Source organism: Notolepis coatsorum (assembly GCF_963971535.1).
Source record: "Notolepis coatsorum genome assembly, chromosome: 18".
Classification (NCBI taxonomy): domain Eukaryota; kingdom Metazoa; phylum Chordata; class Actinopteri; order Aulopiformes; family Paralepididae; genus Notolepis; species Notolepis coatsorum.
The window spans coordinates 35,399,167-35,414,704 of NC_140182.1; the positions used below are offsets into that span (position 1 = coordinate 35,399,167).

Consider the following 15,538-nt stretch of genomic DNA (forward strand, 5'->3'; position numbering starts at 1 on the left):
TGCTGCGGGAGCCATCACAACTCTGCAACGCTTCAATACCGCCACCTGGTGGCCGATCGGCGAGTTGCCAAACCGGAAATGCCCGTTTCAGCTCGGTCCGTCCCCTAATTCCGTCCGGCCACTCGTTTATCGTCCCGGGACTCAATCCACACACCGTGGACATGGATCGTTGCCATAACTCAATAAACAACATGATTTGGGCGTATATTAGTATTATACAAACCGGAACTGGATCGCCTCGATCCCCACCACATAACTGGGATCTGTTTGTTCCACTCTCATCGCCCAACGGTACGAGGAGACGGACGTGAGTTTCAGCGTTTTTCTTTATCATTTTCGATACAAACTGCTCTGATCAATATATCACCCATACTACATAAATCATTTAACGTCGGTCACGGAATTATAAACGACCCCCCCCCCCCCTCCGTTCACCCGCAGATGATCAGTCATAACGTTTAGGACCATGTACAGTTTAAATTTTTAATATAGCATGGATCGGTATCAAACTGCATTTGATAATCTAATATATGCATTTATGCCTATATCTCACGTTCTATGAAATACTGCAGAAAACGATAAAAACATATTTATACTCTAGACGGTATTTTCGTATGAATGTGTGAATGAAAAAGTAAAACGTTCCTACATCCTGAACGATAGATAATTGATGTTGAATGGGCCATAGTAATGTCAATTTAGCAATACAATTAAAAAAGTTATAGCCCTGCAAAGAAGGTGAACATCTCCATAGACAAATAGCGCTGGCAGAGAATGGTTTAGGATGATCAAAGTGGTGGCAGAGAATGGGTTAATTGTGTATTACTCGTGGAGGGGAAAAAAACTTAAAAGAAATAATAATAATACTTTATTTTTTTAATTAATTAAAACTTAATTTAGTTCATTCGCGTATGTTTAATGAAACCAACAAACGTTATAATCTTACACATACATGTGAAACAAATATGTACAAATAAATATTTAAAATATATATATATATTAAAAAAAATCATAAAGATTATTAATAATTTAAGATTGAGTTTTCTCATAGCCGCGAGTAATCGATTAATCAATTACTCACGCGCATCCCTACATTCATACCAATTATTTGCCTGTTCTATTCTCCATCCATCTATCATCCATTGCAACACTATATTATCAACAACATCCAGTTGGGCTTAGATTAAAAGAATAAATGTCTTGATTCAGAACAATTTGATCATGGATGAACAAAACTTTCAATGCGAATGGTTGATTTGAATTCCAAGGACTTTTTAAGCACCTTGTTTAAATAAATTGGCTGTTTTCAAGGAATTCCAGGCCTTGACTTTTTTTTGTAAAAAATCAAGCACTAACCACTTCAAGGACCTTGTGCGAACCGGCATGGTTTCTGGAAGGCTGTTTCAAAGGTCAGTTTCTGGCACTCTTGAGCTCCACTAAATATCTGCTATTCAGCTCCATTGCATTGTGAGTGACGGAAAACATCTCTATTATATATATACCAGTAGGGCTGAAAAGGCCAGACCTCAGCAAGTCACACCAAAGCTATCTGGATGGATAGATAGCTCCTCCAGGGGAAGAGGAAGAAGATTGTATGTCGCTGTTTTTTGTATTTATACATTTTTATTTCGGGTGAACTTTCCCATTAACCCTTTCACTGCCACACTACCAAATGGTTAACCCTTTCACTGTGACAATACAGAAGGTTAACCCTTTCACTACCACACTACAGACGGTTAACCGGTTAACATAGTGTGGTAGTGAAAGGGTTAAAATGTACAAATAACCCCTCTATGAACCAATTAAAACAGTGGAACGTGTCAATACCTCTGCGTAGGACTTGGCCCATGTGTTAGAGAGCTGGTTGATGTCCACTTCTCCCACAGAGAGTCTCTGCAACGCCAGCTCAGCCTCTCTGTCAAAGTCCCGGATGGTCTCCGTTTCCACGAACCTGGACAGTGCGGCCTTCAGCTCTGGGAGAGATCCACACACACACCACAAAGCAGACCACTTAATGTCATTTCTTAACCAGTGCGGACCATGCGCCGAACAAAAGGTTGCCGTGTTCCTTTAACCGGTGTCAAGGGGAAATCAACCCAGGTTTTCACACTCGAGCTATGAGCACATTGACATCAAATCTGTTTCAGCAACAGATGACCCAGAATCCCAAACATTCTAGAAATGTACAGCATTTTTTTTATTGAACTCTTCCGCATTAAAAGAGCTACTGGGCGCAAATGATGAACTAATATAAAAACATAACCGAGTAAGTAAAGGTTTGCTTGCAAATGTCATCATCTAATAAAAAAAAAAGGCAAAAGCTTGCTTTCATCATAGTCTTTGGATAATATGGGCTAAAAGATGACCTAAAGGACTCCCAGTTTGCGACAAACCAGGCTTTTTAAAAGAAAGTGAAGTGTTCCTTTAAAGGTGCTATAGATACAAAAATGTGTCATTAATTAATCTATGTAATTTATGTAAATAATGTTAATAAAATAATACATCCACAGAACTTTTAGATATGTGCAGAATAAAAGTATTGCTTTTCCTCAAAAAATTAATTTATAATACATTTTTTAAACTGTGGGTCCAAAATTTACATTGTTGTTTACATGTATCCCCTACCTACTTCCCATTTCCCTACGTTGAATGCACCTGATTGAATAAATGACATGCTGGTGCTCTAGTATGAACATCTATAGCACCTTTCCTGAATTTCCCCCAAGGGGATCCATAAAGGAATATCTTATCTTATCTTTAAACACTCCCTGCAGCTCACCGTTCTCCACAAAGCAGGGTATCTTGTGCAGCAGCATGAGGCGCCCGTGGAGGTCGCTGATGCCCTCCTGGACGGGGAACTGCAGAGGCACTCGGAGGACACAGTCATGGCTCCCGGCCCTGAACTCCAACACAAACTCCTTCTCTGTGCCGCTGCTCACGGTGCCCTTGATCCGCTTCATAATCCAATAGCTACGAAGAGGAGAACAACGGTTACAAACCCAACGGAGTATATTCACACTGGTGAACAGGGGTGGGAAGGAATCCCAATCTGAGCACGACATGAGAGCAAAATGGCCGCCGTGTGAATATGGCCAATGGGAGATTAGGAATCAAGGAAACTATAAAAGGAAGGGTCATCACGTCGGAATACTAGCGCTCTATGCTCTGCTTGGTGCCAGTTCTATTGAAGCCTGTATTAAAATTCTAAATATACAAGCTATCTGAGGAAATATACATTATGGATGTCATGCACCGATCCGACTTTTTCAGTCCCGATAGCGATACCGATACCTGGCTTTGGGTATCGGCCGATACCGAGTACCGATCCGATACCCATACCATTATCTGAAATGAAAAGTAATTATAATAAAATATCTAACCCTAACTAACCTTACTGTCATGCACTTGTCCTAACCTACACTGTAGCACTCAACACTTTGATGAACATTTTTACTCAGCTGATAGAGTTGTGCCCTTCCTGATGACTTGTCGTACAGAACTTGTAAATTGCTTTAGATAAAAGAGTCAGCTAAATGACTAAATGTAAATGTAAATGTAAATACCCATTCTTCAATTAATAAACTGTATGCCTCACTGTGTGGAAGAGACTGGGATCATTATTTTGTGCAAGGCAACATCAGGCTTGACTTAAAACATTACTTTCCTAACTTAGTGAAACTAAATGTAACAACTTAACACATAGATATAAATGTACTGAATTGTTATTTCTTATTTTATTTCTTATTATATTATATAAAAGAATCTTTATTTTTTTTTACCGATACCCGATCCAGCTATTTTAGTGATATCGGGGCCGATATCCGATATCAATATCGGATCGGTGCATCCCATTCAACTCAATGTCGGCCGAACTGAAAGTTTCCACACCAATGTCACGCTACACGCCAATGTGATGACCCTTCCTTCAGATTTACAGAGTCAGAGTCCTGAAATTCGACTGGCCGACACACGGAGAGAGCACCGATCGGTTACTTTTGCTGAACAGTAATAAATAATTTTTTCTGTTCGGGGTCATTTTTGGAACAAAGACATTATAGCCTATAATACCTCTTTCTCAATTAAGAGACATCTGATGTGCTTGCTTGTGTCAACAATGCAGAAAAGCAATGGCTTCCCATGACATGACTCATTCTCCCGACACCAATACCCACCCTTTTTCTTAAGTACACTATTGTATTCAAGCTTTCAGGTACTTAGCAGTATTTTGTTATTTTACTCTTACCACACGTCCAGAGAAATATCCTTCATATCCAATGTATCAACTATAGCTGTGCCTATCTGGACCCTGTAATAACTAGTCAGCCAAATCACGTCCAATCTTTCGCCGTCGACTAAAGACGCACTTCTTCAACCATTATCTGAATAAAAAAAAAAAAAAAAAAAAAACAATAAAAAAATCTAACCCTAACTAACCGTACTGTCATGCACTTGTCCTAATAAACTAACCTACACTGTAGCACTCAACACTTTGATGAACATTGTTGCTCAGCTGATAGAGTTGTGCCCTTCCTGATGGCTTGTCGTACAGAACTTGTAAGTCGCTTTGGATAAAAGCGTCAGCTAAATGACTAAATGTAAATGTAAATGTAGTCACTAGAAAATGGTTTTGCATATGAAATGTGATAACTTGATGAAAATCATATACTTTTCAATGTCAAGACTTTCAACATCAGGAGAAAGTAATCAGAGCCAGCACAACCAAACCAAATACTATTCACAGTTTTTATCAGGAGAAAGTAATCGGAGCCAGCACAACCGAACCATCATACAACGTATTTCACAGGAGACATCTTTGTAGACAAACAACAGGTGATTGTAATCAAATATTGCAGCAACAGGTATCCTTAAATGACAACTGTGGCATGGTGTCATATTGGTAGGCAATAGGCATGCATGATACATGGTGAGAATTAGGGCTGCACAATTAATCGAAAAGAAATTGCGATCTCGATTAATAGACCTATGCAATCTCATTTCTAAATTATGACGATTTAAAAAAATCGTGGATGAGACCAATTTCTTTTTTTACTTTTTACTTACCTTTTTTAAATGATGATGAAAAATAAGAATCGTGTGAGAGAATCGTGATCTCAATTCTTAAAATCGTGATTCACATTTGAGCAAGAATCGTGCAGCCCTAGTGAGAATACTGAATACAATAACGTTGTACCAAGCCTTGCATGGTATTGCATTTTGTTTTGGTCTGATGTGTGGGTTGGGGTTTAGTAACTTATTAGGCTTATATACTGTGACTTTCTGCAGACCTCTCTTGGCAAAGCCTGAGGTGTGGCCAGAAATAGCAACATTTCCTCTAGCTGGTAGACCAAAAGGCTACCATAGACCAGAGAACAAATGCTAGCCAATTGAGCGCAACATAATGTAAAGACGTGAAAACAGCAGATTGTCGCCCGTTTAGAATCCCAGCACTGTTTGCATATGGCTTTTCCTCAAACGGAGCTACGCAATTTGACACGTGATTGCATTTGACCTGGCAGGTAACTTAAATTAGGGAAACACATAGGGACCCTGATTTTGGCACGGCAGGTCACCTGCAAATGCAATCACGTGTCAGATCGCATAGCTCTGTTTGAGAAAAAGATTATAAACATTGAACTTTCCAAAATGACTAGTAATGACAAAGCCAACAAAGTGATTTCATGTCTCTTCATTATGTCACACGCAATTGGCCGAGCATTTGTTTTCAGGCCTGTGGTGTTTTCACCCATGACATGAGGTCTACCAGCTACCCCTCAGTCATCACTCAACTCCAACCCACACATCAGGCCAAAACAAAAGCAAAGCGCAACAGACCACTGCACTTCCGCAGTAGACTTTTATACGCCTGAGTCTCCTGAACACGGAAAGACCAGTCCCAAGTAGATCTGCACTTTCTCGGCCGAGCTATAGTCACTTTTCCGCACCTACTCCCGAACTCCGCATGCAGATTGCCCACGGAATATCTCTGGATTGTCCAGATATCTAGGTTTATCAATCTGTGCATGCAGAGTTCGGGAGTAGGTGTGGAAAAGTGACTATAGCTCGGCCGAGAAAGTACCGATCGACTTGGGATTGGTCTCTCCGTGTTCAGGAGACTCAGGCGTATAAAAGTATATTGGATCATGTCTCCAGCACCCCCACAGCCGTAGCTAGCTACAACCACTTAATGTCAAGGCTCTCATCCACATTTATTCATTTTCTCCCCCCGCTCTCTCTCCCATGATTTCAGAATAGCGGAAGTGTTGCGGTGGTCTATACCAAGCGGGGCTCCTTTGCCTAGAGGTCGCCGTTCGACACCATTACACATTCTACCTTTAACGTGAAGAATAGGAGCATAACAAACTAGAATGCATACTTCTACTTTTGGTACTGGAAGTAGTTGGGTGTAAGTTACATTCTATATTAATTACTTTCATAAGTTTACTAAAAGACAGTCACGAAGGGTTGCGTACAGGTCTAAAGATATGTTAATGATGAGAGCAGCTAGCAAACGAGTAGCATGTTGCTACCAGACAAAGGCTGCAGATTCAGGACCGCAGTCCTGGGACAGCGCGTTTCTAGATTTCTAGCGCAATTAGAGTGTGAGTACTGATGAATGGAAGCGGACAGTGCCGGTTAGCCTTCGGGAGAGGTGTTAGTTGGACAATGCCTAGGCTAACCGGCACTGTTCACTTCCATTCATTGTACTAAGCTAGGCTAACATGCAGCCAGATAGCTTTCTACTGAACACACAGAGAGGAAACTGGTATCTATCTTCTTGACTCTCTCTGGAGAAGACGGTAAGCTAATTTCTCAAAATGTTGACATGTTGCTTTAACATTAAAAACAATTCTGAAGTGCGTCCAAATTCAACGAACAAGGCGAACGTTTGCAAGCACTTTCAAACTTCTTTCCGTTTTCAAAGTTTGTGTTCGCCGCAAAACTTTGAAAATGTAGTTTGCGGTGAACAAAAAAAGACACTGGACTGAGGGAAATGTGCGAGCTAAACTAGTATGATAATCTTACAGGCACTAGGATCATCTGTTTATGATAGCTTGCTGCAACATGAACTGTTTGTATATTTGTTTAATTAAACAGTAGCACGATTTTGGCAAGCCCAACCAGGTGTCTTATATTAATTGTTGACTTAATGACTATGTCAGCTACATTAAACCAGCACTACTGTCTTCAGTGTAAGTGCTTGTTTAATACTCTACTGTACTCGTAGTGTTTTACCATTTTAATTACGTTTAAGTCATCTTAATAAAAATTTGTTATCAGCCAGTCTCTTCATTTTGAGATTGTTTTGTAATGTTGGATGAGACATTTTAACACATTGGGCGCTGGGGGTTGTGCCCATTTTATACCACTCTCTGCCACCGTTGAAAGCCTATGGAGATGTTTACCTTCTTTGCAGGGCTATAACTTTTTTTAATTGTATTGCTATATTGACATTACTATGGCCCATTCAACATCGATTATCTATCATTCAGGATGTGGGAACGTTATATTTTTTCATTCATACATTGTTGTGTTAATACCTTCGAGAATATAAATGTTTTAATTTTTTCTGCTGTAATTCCAAAAACAGTAGTTATAGGCCCTGAAGCATATATAGATTATCAATTGGCGTTTCTTTCCCAAACACGCTTGATCCTCAGTAACAGCTTTATTTACTATGGGTTGATATATTGATCAGACTGTTTGCAGTGAAATTAATAAACAATCGGGTTGAAAAAAACGTTACTGCCCTCTTACCGTGCGCCAATGAGACTGGAGGAGAAAGATCCCAATTATTCGACACCGATCTCCTATATCCATTTCCGGTTTGTATGGCGCAATAAACGCCAAAATCATATCGATTATTGCGTTATGGCAGCGATCCATATGCACTATAGTGTTTGTCAGGAGTCCCGTAGCGAGATGTGACTGCCGGAGGAATTTCCTCAACGCACCGATGACACTATCCGTTTTTTTAGTGTGTAACTCACCCGACCATCCACCAGGCGGCGGTATTGAGGCGTTGCAGTCCCATTTAGGGTCCCGCTGAAGCACCGGGGGTTGGGTGGATGAATTATGAATGCCATGCAGTGCATGTGAGCGGATCGGAGCGTGAGCGGCGCGGGGAGCGGAGCGGGCGGTTTTGACGTGAGCGAGGAGTGGGTTTTAAAATGTGTCTGCGCGACGTCCGGAGCGAGAGTTCTCCTCCGCTCCAATCCACTCCAGGCCGCTCACAGTGGTTTAACACTGATGTTAATATACATGTAGTACAATGCCAAAGCAACAGATGGCGATGTACAAACATGAAGGCCATTTTCAACCAATGAGAAGGGTGAACCTGTGATATCCTGTTCAGGCTTTGTCACTCACTCCTGTTAGAAAAAGTATCGACGCCATTGTTGTTGTCGTTAGCTTACATGCTAACGTTAATGGCAGCGACCATAGCATTGTGGCTCGGCTAGCTATCATCGCTTAATAGAGCTAGTGAATGGATAAACAACGTTATTTAACATTGCAGAATTGGTACAATTACAATGCGGCTCAATACAAACAATTGTTAAGGGGCCCAGGGGGTGTAGACTGTTGTAGTTTGAGCTAATTTACACCATGCTCCAAAAAAAAAAAAAAAAAAAAATCTGCCGAGCGATCTGGCGCGGGGAGCGCTCGATTCAAGGTGAGTGGTGAGCGAGCGGAGAGCGACTTGGGGGCGGGGTCAACATGAGCGATTAGCGGAGCGGACCAAGCTTTAAAGAGCGAAGAGCGGATTTCTCGGCCGCGCCAATCCGCTCACGTGGCCTGATGCCATGGTGAAAAAATGAAATATTGATCTCAAAAACGCTGTACAGCGATGTTGGCGGTCAACGCATGGCGGGCAATAATGCTGGACAGCGTTTTTGGCGCTGGATGTGTTAATAGTCAGTTATTATGTAGGCCTACACCACACGTTAGATTCTGTCATGTACTAGAGCCTAATTTATATGAAGTTGTTTCCTTAAACTCAATCCAGTATAAGATTCAAAATGTTAGGCTTAGGCCTCATTTATTTCTGTGAAATTATTTCAAAATGTTCAATTTGAGCAATTAGTCTCTTTTTGATGCATATAATATAATAATCCAAGAAGTGAGATCCTTGCCCGAATTGGAAAGATGCATCACATGCTGCAAGGACTTTCACTGCCTGTTCTGTTACCTACTTCACAATCTGTCAACAACATGTTATTTCTATTCGGTTTTCTTGCATCTCTATCTCCGTCTCTCTGTCTCTCGCTCACCTGAAAGCGCTGAACTACACCGTATGTATTTAACTATGCATGCATGCAACACTCCAACTTAGCAACTTAAACATGAACAAATTTATTATACATAAAGAAAAAGAAAACATCTGAGTCACATCGTGTGTTTTCCTTTAAAACTATAAATAGTTGGGCAAAGTAGCATTTGGGTGGAATAAACCTTTAAACCTATCGTCCTAAAAATGCGGCCATCTGATTAGCTAGGTGGCTCTAGGGTCCTAGAAATGCGGTCCTGAAACTGCAGGGTCCTAGAAATGCGGCCATTAGCTGTCTATCTGTATGTCATGTATGTCATATTATGTTATGATGAATTGAAAATGGGGGACCCTGATGTAAACAAGACGAAAGTCTTTCTCAGGTCTGCATCCCCTTAACAATTGTGTGTATATTGAGCTGTACTGTACTGTACCCATTCTGCAATCTGTTAATAAAGTTTTCAACCAATCAATGAATGAATGAAAACTTTATTTAACAGATTGCAGAATGGGTACAATACAGTACGGCTCAATACACACAATTGTTAAGGGGATGCAGACCTGAGAAAGACGTTTGTCTTGTTTCCATCAGGGTCCCCCAATCAATCAATCAATAATAATAATAATAATAATAATAATAATAATAATAATAATAATAATAATAATAATAATAATAATAATAATAATAATAATAATAATAAAAGGTCGGAGGTTGGACGTGGGAACTGATTTCTGACCATGGATGAATGAATGAAAACTTTATTTAACAGATTGCAGAATGGGTACAATACAGTACAGCCCAATACACACAAGGGGTTGCAGAAAGACGTTTGTCTTGTTTACATCAGGGTCCTCCATTTTCAATTCATAGTGATTCACATGGATGCTCAACACTGAACTTTGCCATTTTTTCCTGACCCAATTTGTCTTGCATTGAACTACAACTCACTCAAAGATAGTTTACAACGACACATAGCTAGTATATTTATACATATACTCTTATAACAGCTCATTAACAACATTAACGTGTATTACGATGTTGAAATGACGCCGGGGTTTGAGAAATTATACCCGAGTTTGCGAATAGGAACTCCGTTTGATATGTTTCTCCTACAGTAGTATGAAGGCATTTGTAGCTTTCAAACGTCAACTGGCTAACTAACGTGTTAGCTAGCGGTGCAGTGCAGGGAAGCTGCAGGCGAAAGGCAACAGACGAGCTGCAGGTGTAACACGTCGGGCTATAATAGGATCATGAACCGATTGAGATTGATTTACGACAGATTTAGCAAACGTTGTTGTTACCTCGTACGCCCGAGTTTATTAAAAGATGTTTCTTGGCTCCCAGGAAGACACTCCCTCTTGTTTTGAAACAGTCAGCTGACTGACTGTTGGCTGTGACAGGAGCTCAGCCGCGAAAAACACTTTCACGACAACATTGATGTTGTATCATGTAACGTTAGCTGTGTTCTTGACTGAATGCCAGAAAGAGTATTTTCCAAATATCAAAGGCCACTGTTGCTCGTAAGTAATTATTCGCTTGGAATATTGTACAACGAATTAATTAAAAAAGCACGAATCATGTGATGTGAAATAATAGTCGACCACAGTCATTTCTTTCTCGATACACTGCTCCCCTCTGCTGGCCAAAGATAGGTAAGTACATTTTAATTTGAAATATCCTTGACTAAATGACATTTCAATTTCTAAATAAATCCCAATAGCCTAAATACATAAATAACTCCTAAAACATCAAACACATTCCTTGTCAGTACTGTACCACCCCTGTGGGCTGCTGAGTCAGCGCACGCGCGCACACACACACACACACACACACACACACACACACACACACACACACACACACACACACACACACACACACACACACACACACACACACACACACACACACGCACACACACACACACACACACACACAAAGGAAACATGTAAGTGTGTACATAGTATACATACCTTATGCATACTGCACCTTATGTGTATACTGTATACTACTTCATCAGAGCATATATTTAGCATTTGTTAGATTAGATATTAGTTATTTATTAGATATATTGTAACTATATTTATTGTAGGGCAAATATAACTGAGAGGGCATACATACCCTCATATTGCACCTTGACCTTTTTACACTGCCTACTTGCCCATATGCGCATGTCCAGAGTTAATTATATTGTTATATTGTTTACACTGCCTATTTCTATTCTATTTTTATTTTTACTTTTCCACTGTACTATAATTCTATGACCTGTATCATGTTTTCTACTACCTGTACCTCCCCTCCCCATGCTGCTATGATGCCTGCATTTCCCCAAGGGGATCAATAAAGGAATATCTTATCTTGTGTATTTAATCACGTATTAACATAACATTGCCTTAATGTTGTTACAATCTTGTTGTTACTAAGGGATTTGCTATACAAATGTATTCTCCTAATTATATATATGATCATTCTGATACTCAAGAAAGATAAAAATAATAATAATAATAATAATAATAATAATAATAATAATAATAATAATAATAATAATAATAATAATAATAATAATAATAATAATAATAATGCATTTGGCAATGAATTAGGCCTAATGAAGAACAAAGGAGAGAGTATTGTCTTCCGAAATAGCAAAGTTGAAATATCCAAATAGTTTGGGCCAGTCCTAAGTTAGTTAGACTGTGCTTGTTGACCACATGTCCAGTAGTGTTGGAGCCAGCTGTGTTTGTTGACAGACTCAGTTACTAAGATCTCTAAGTGATCAAACATAATACAAATAATAACGTTGCTTGTGCATGGCCAGCAATGTTATGTTATTTGTTAGAAAGGTGAAAGGTTTTTCAACTTGAAAACCTTTCTCTAAAGGACTCATCATGGACAATAGCAAAGAGGGATTTCTGTTTAATACATGTAAGTTAACATTCTTATTCTTGGAAAATTGAAGAAATAAAATGTGAACACTACGATGCAGCACGATGATGACTGTGGATATTGAGTACGATATATGTTACTCGGGCTACACCTGGTTCATTCTGCCTACCCCCAGAGTCCCCACCATATTTTCTTCTTGAAGATATAGAGATGTGTAGTACTAGTACCCTATGGAGTCCCAGTTAGTTAAAATTCCCACAATCCCCAATTAGTCAAATTCTCATGAGGGAGCACACCCCATTTACAAACAGGTGTGTACAGGTAATTGAAGCACACTTATCTATGTCCTCAGTCTTACCACTTGCTGCTACTGTGCTGAGCTCTGTTGCTGGCCTCAGCTTCAGGTACTTGCTGTGCTGGCCTCTGGTGCTGACCTCTGCTTCAGGTACTTGCTGCTCCAGGCTTATCTGGTTACAAATATTTTTATTTCTTAAATTTTATCTGATGTTTCCTCGGGGAACAACAGGGAATCCTCTCCCGGCGCTGGGAACTTGTGAGACCATTCTGAGCTTCGCTCCATACACATACAGTTTGAACACAGTTGCAGTTTCCAAGTAGGAAAAGATTTATGTTGCAATTTATCTGATTCCTATGGTAATCCTGTCCTGTCATTAATTAATCAAGTCCCTTATCTGGACGGGGTTGCTCAGCCACGCTTCCTATATAGGGCATTGTTTATATTATGTAAACGTATTGCAGGCTCTCGCTCTAAGCTCTGCACTCATTGTGGGTCCTGGTCACATACACTTGATTTACGTGCTGTTGAGTGAACTGTGGAGTCGGGTGGGCGGTGCTGATGGCTGCTGTCGCCTAAACTTCTAATCTGTTTTCAACATGTTTTCTTTCTCCTCTTTAGGTGCTCCATCACGCAGCCGCTGTCACAGAAGCTCACGCGGTAGAGACCAATGGTCCTCTTTCCACCTGTTCTCAGCTAGCCAGCCTCAACTCAAGGCGTGGCCCACTAAGCGAATTCTACCTGATATGGGTGAGAAAAATGCAATGTTATCGGACGGTTGGAAAGAACGTTGAGGTTGGCATGTGATGTACTGTAGTTCACTCTCTCTCATCCTCTGTTTACAGGTGTGTGAACCCTACACACAGTGGCGGTGACGGTCCTCGCCGGCGAGATTCAATCTCCGCTTTTTGCGAAACGGGTCATTTCCATCGTCCCGCAGTCGGACGTGATGAAAGGTGTCTACTACAGATGTCCCTCGATCCGCAAGAAATTCAGACCCTTCATCACTCAATCAGCTGACTCCAGCGAAGACCTTCAGTATGTTGACCGTCAAACGTGTCACACACGGGTCAATTGTGACAAAAAGGGAGTCCACACGTGAAAGCAATTGAACAGAATAATTTACTTTAACCTATATAACAAACAAACAATCAAATAAACAATGAATATGTATGGATAAGAATCAGTGAGGAATACAGTATATGGATGAGTGAATGGTGAAGTGTGGTACGGTGTGGTGTAAGTAGGAAAAAGATAACTCAATGGGTGGTGGATAACCTGGTGAGAGGAGATGGAGAAGAGAGAGAGAAGGTTAAGACACGTTTATAGACAGGCAGCTCTCAATGCCCAGGTGAGTCTAATTGGGCTGACGAGCCACCCACTCTGCCATGCTCCCTAGAGAGGCAGCAGACTCACCAATAAGCAGGCAGAGTGGGGGCCTTCACAAACACCTACTGTGCTCAGTCAGGCAAGGAGACGTCAATAGACTTGAAGGATGCTTATTTTCACATCCCCATCATTTCCTCACGTGATATTCCAGCAGAAAAATAGACCCATATGTGGAAAGATGAGACTGCTGAGAGTTCTCTCATCTGTGTTGAGCGACCTGAACCACCAGAGATCCTCTTCGTAGGTATACCTTTGGGCAGCATGATTGTCTGACAGTCTTCACGGATGCATCTCTGATTGGATGGGGCGCGCGACATTTCGTGCCAACTCCACAGGAGTCATCACTGCCCTCCCTAAACATCAGTGTTCCGAAGTTGAAGGCGGTTCTGTCGGCCCTGAAACAATTCATAAATCTGGTGAGAGACAGGCGTGTGCTAGTTAGGACGGACAGTCTGACATCATCAGCAGCCTTCATAGATGGGACAGGGCGGAATGCGCTCCTCTCTTCTCCACCAGGTGGCTGTGGAGCTTCAGTTTTGGGCATCCCTACTACACCTGTGCAGTCTCGGGGCTCTCCACATTCTGTGCCCGTGGCTGAACGCACTGCTGTACGCATTCCATCCTATCCACCTGATGAATCAGTTGCTGGAGAGGGTGCGCCTAGAGCGCAGGTTCCTCATCCTGATAGCTCTGGATCGGGGATCATCCCACTAGTTCCCTGTACTAATGCAGCTCCTAGAGAGGCTCTGCTGTGGCCCGTCCCATGCTCTATGCTCTTCTATGCCCTGTGCTCTATGCTCTTCTATGCCCTGTGCTCTATGCTCTTCTATGCCCTGTGCTCTATGCCCTATTATCTATGCTCTTCTATGCCCTATGCTCTATGCTCTTCTATGCCCTGTGCTCTATGCTCTTCTATGCCCTGTGCTCTATGCTCTTCTATGCTCTATGCTATATGTTATATGCCCTATGCTCTATCCAAAGTTATTTTCATGCCAGGGATATTGTGTCCAAGGCCTTCTACGCACTTTCCATTTATTTGGAGCGAACGAAGGATCTCAGGTCGACCCAGCAGTTGCTGTTGTGTCATGGGGGCCCCAACAAAGGCAGGGCTCTTTCAAAGCACGCCTGTCTCGGAGGAGGACATGTGCTCAGCAGCGTTGTGACCCTCTCTGGGTCCTTGAGGTTACAAATCAGCTGTGACTTTGTAAACAACAGTTATGGAATGACCAATTTCAGAGCAAGAAAGTAGACGCTGGATACAAGTTGAAAGTCAATGGCTTCAGGTTTTCAGTTGATTTATTCAGCAGGGCACCAGCAGTAGAAATACAGCAATATCACAGGATACAAAGAATCTCTCTGACACAGCTTGTCCTGTCGTGTGTCTCTAATGTCGAGGCTGCTCAGTATTTAAACACTTTCTCGACCCCCGTACCTGGTACTGGAGTCGACTGGTCCACATAGCATAATGACAATACATTTATTTGATCACAAAGGCTGACTTTCGTTCAAGGTATTAACATGGTAATTCACTCATTCTGGCTCCTGGGTGGGGATGAGATAGAGTGTGTGTGTGTGTGTGTGTGTGTGTGTGTGTGTGTGTGTGTGTGTGTGTGTGTGTGTGTGTGTGTGTGTGTGTGTGTGTGTGTGTGTGTGTGTGTGTGTGTGTGTGTGTGTGTGTGTGTGTGTGTGTGTGTGTGTGTGTGTG

General features: G+C 41.4%; 1 protein-coding gene across 2 annotated transcripts in view; it reads right to left on the reverse strand.

Annotated features, from left to right (window-relative positions):
• The window catches only part of ferry3 (FERRY endosomal RAB5 effector complex subunit 3), a 79,466-nt gene extending 68,794 nt beyond the window's left edge, over positions 1-10,672 (reverse strand). For both annotated transcript variants that reach the window (XM_084334399.1, XM_084334398.1), the window contains exons 1-3: positions 10,568-10,672; positions 2,780-2,970; positions 1,828-1,973 (exon numbers count right to left, since the gene is read on the reverse strand). In XM_084334399.1, the coding sequence (XP_084190525.1) occupies positions 1,828-1,973; positions 2,780-2,960 (327 nt within the window). In that variant the 5' untranslated portion in view covers positions 2,961-2,970; positions 10,568-10,672. The remainder of the gene's footprint in view (positions 1-1,827; positions 1,974-2,779; positions 2,971-10,567) is intronic.
• Between the last annotated feature and the right edge of the window lie 4,866 nt (positions 10,673-15,538).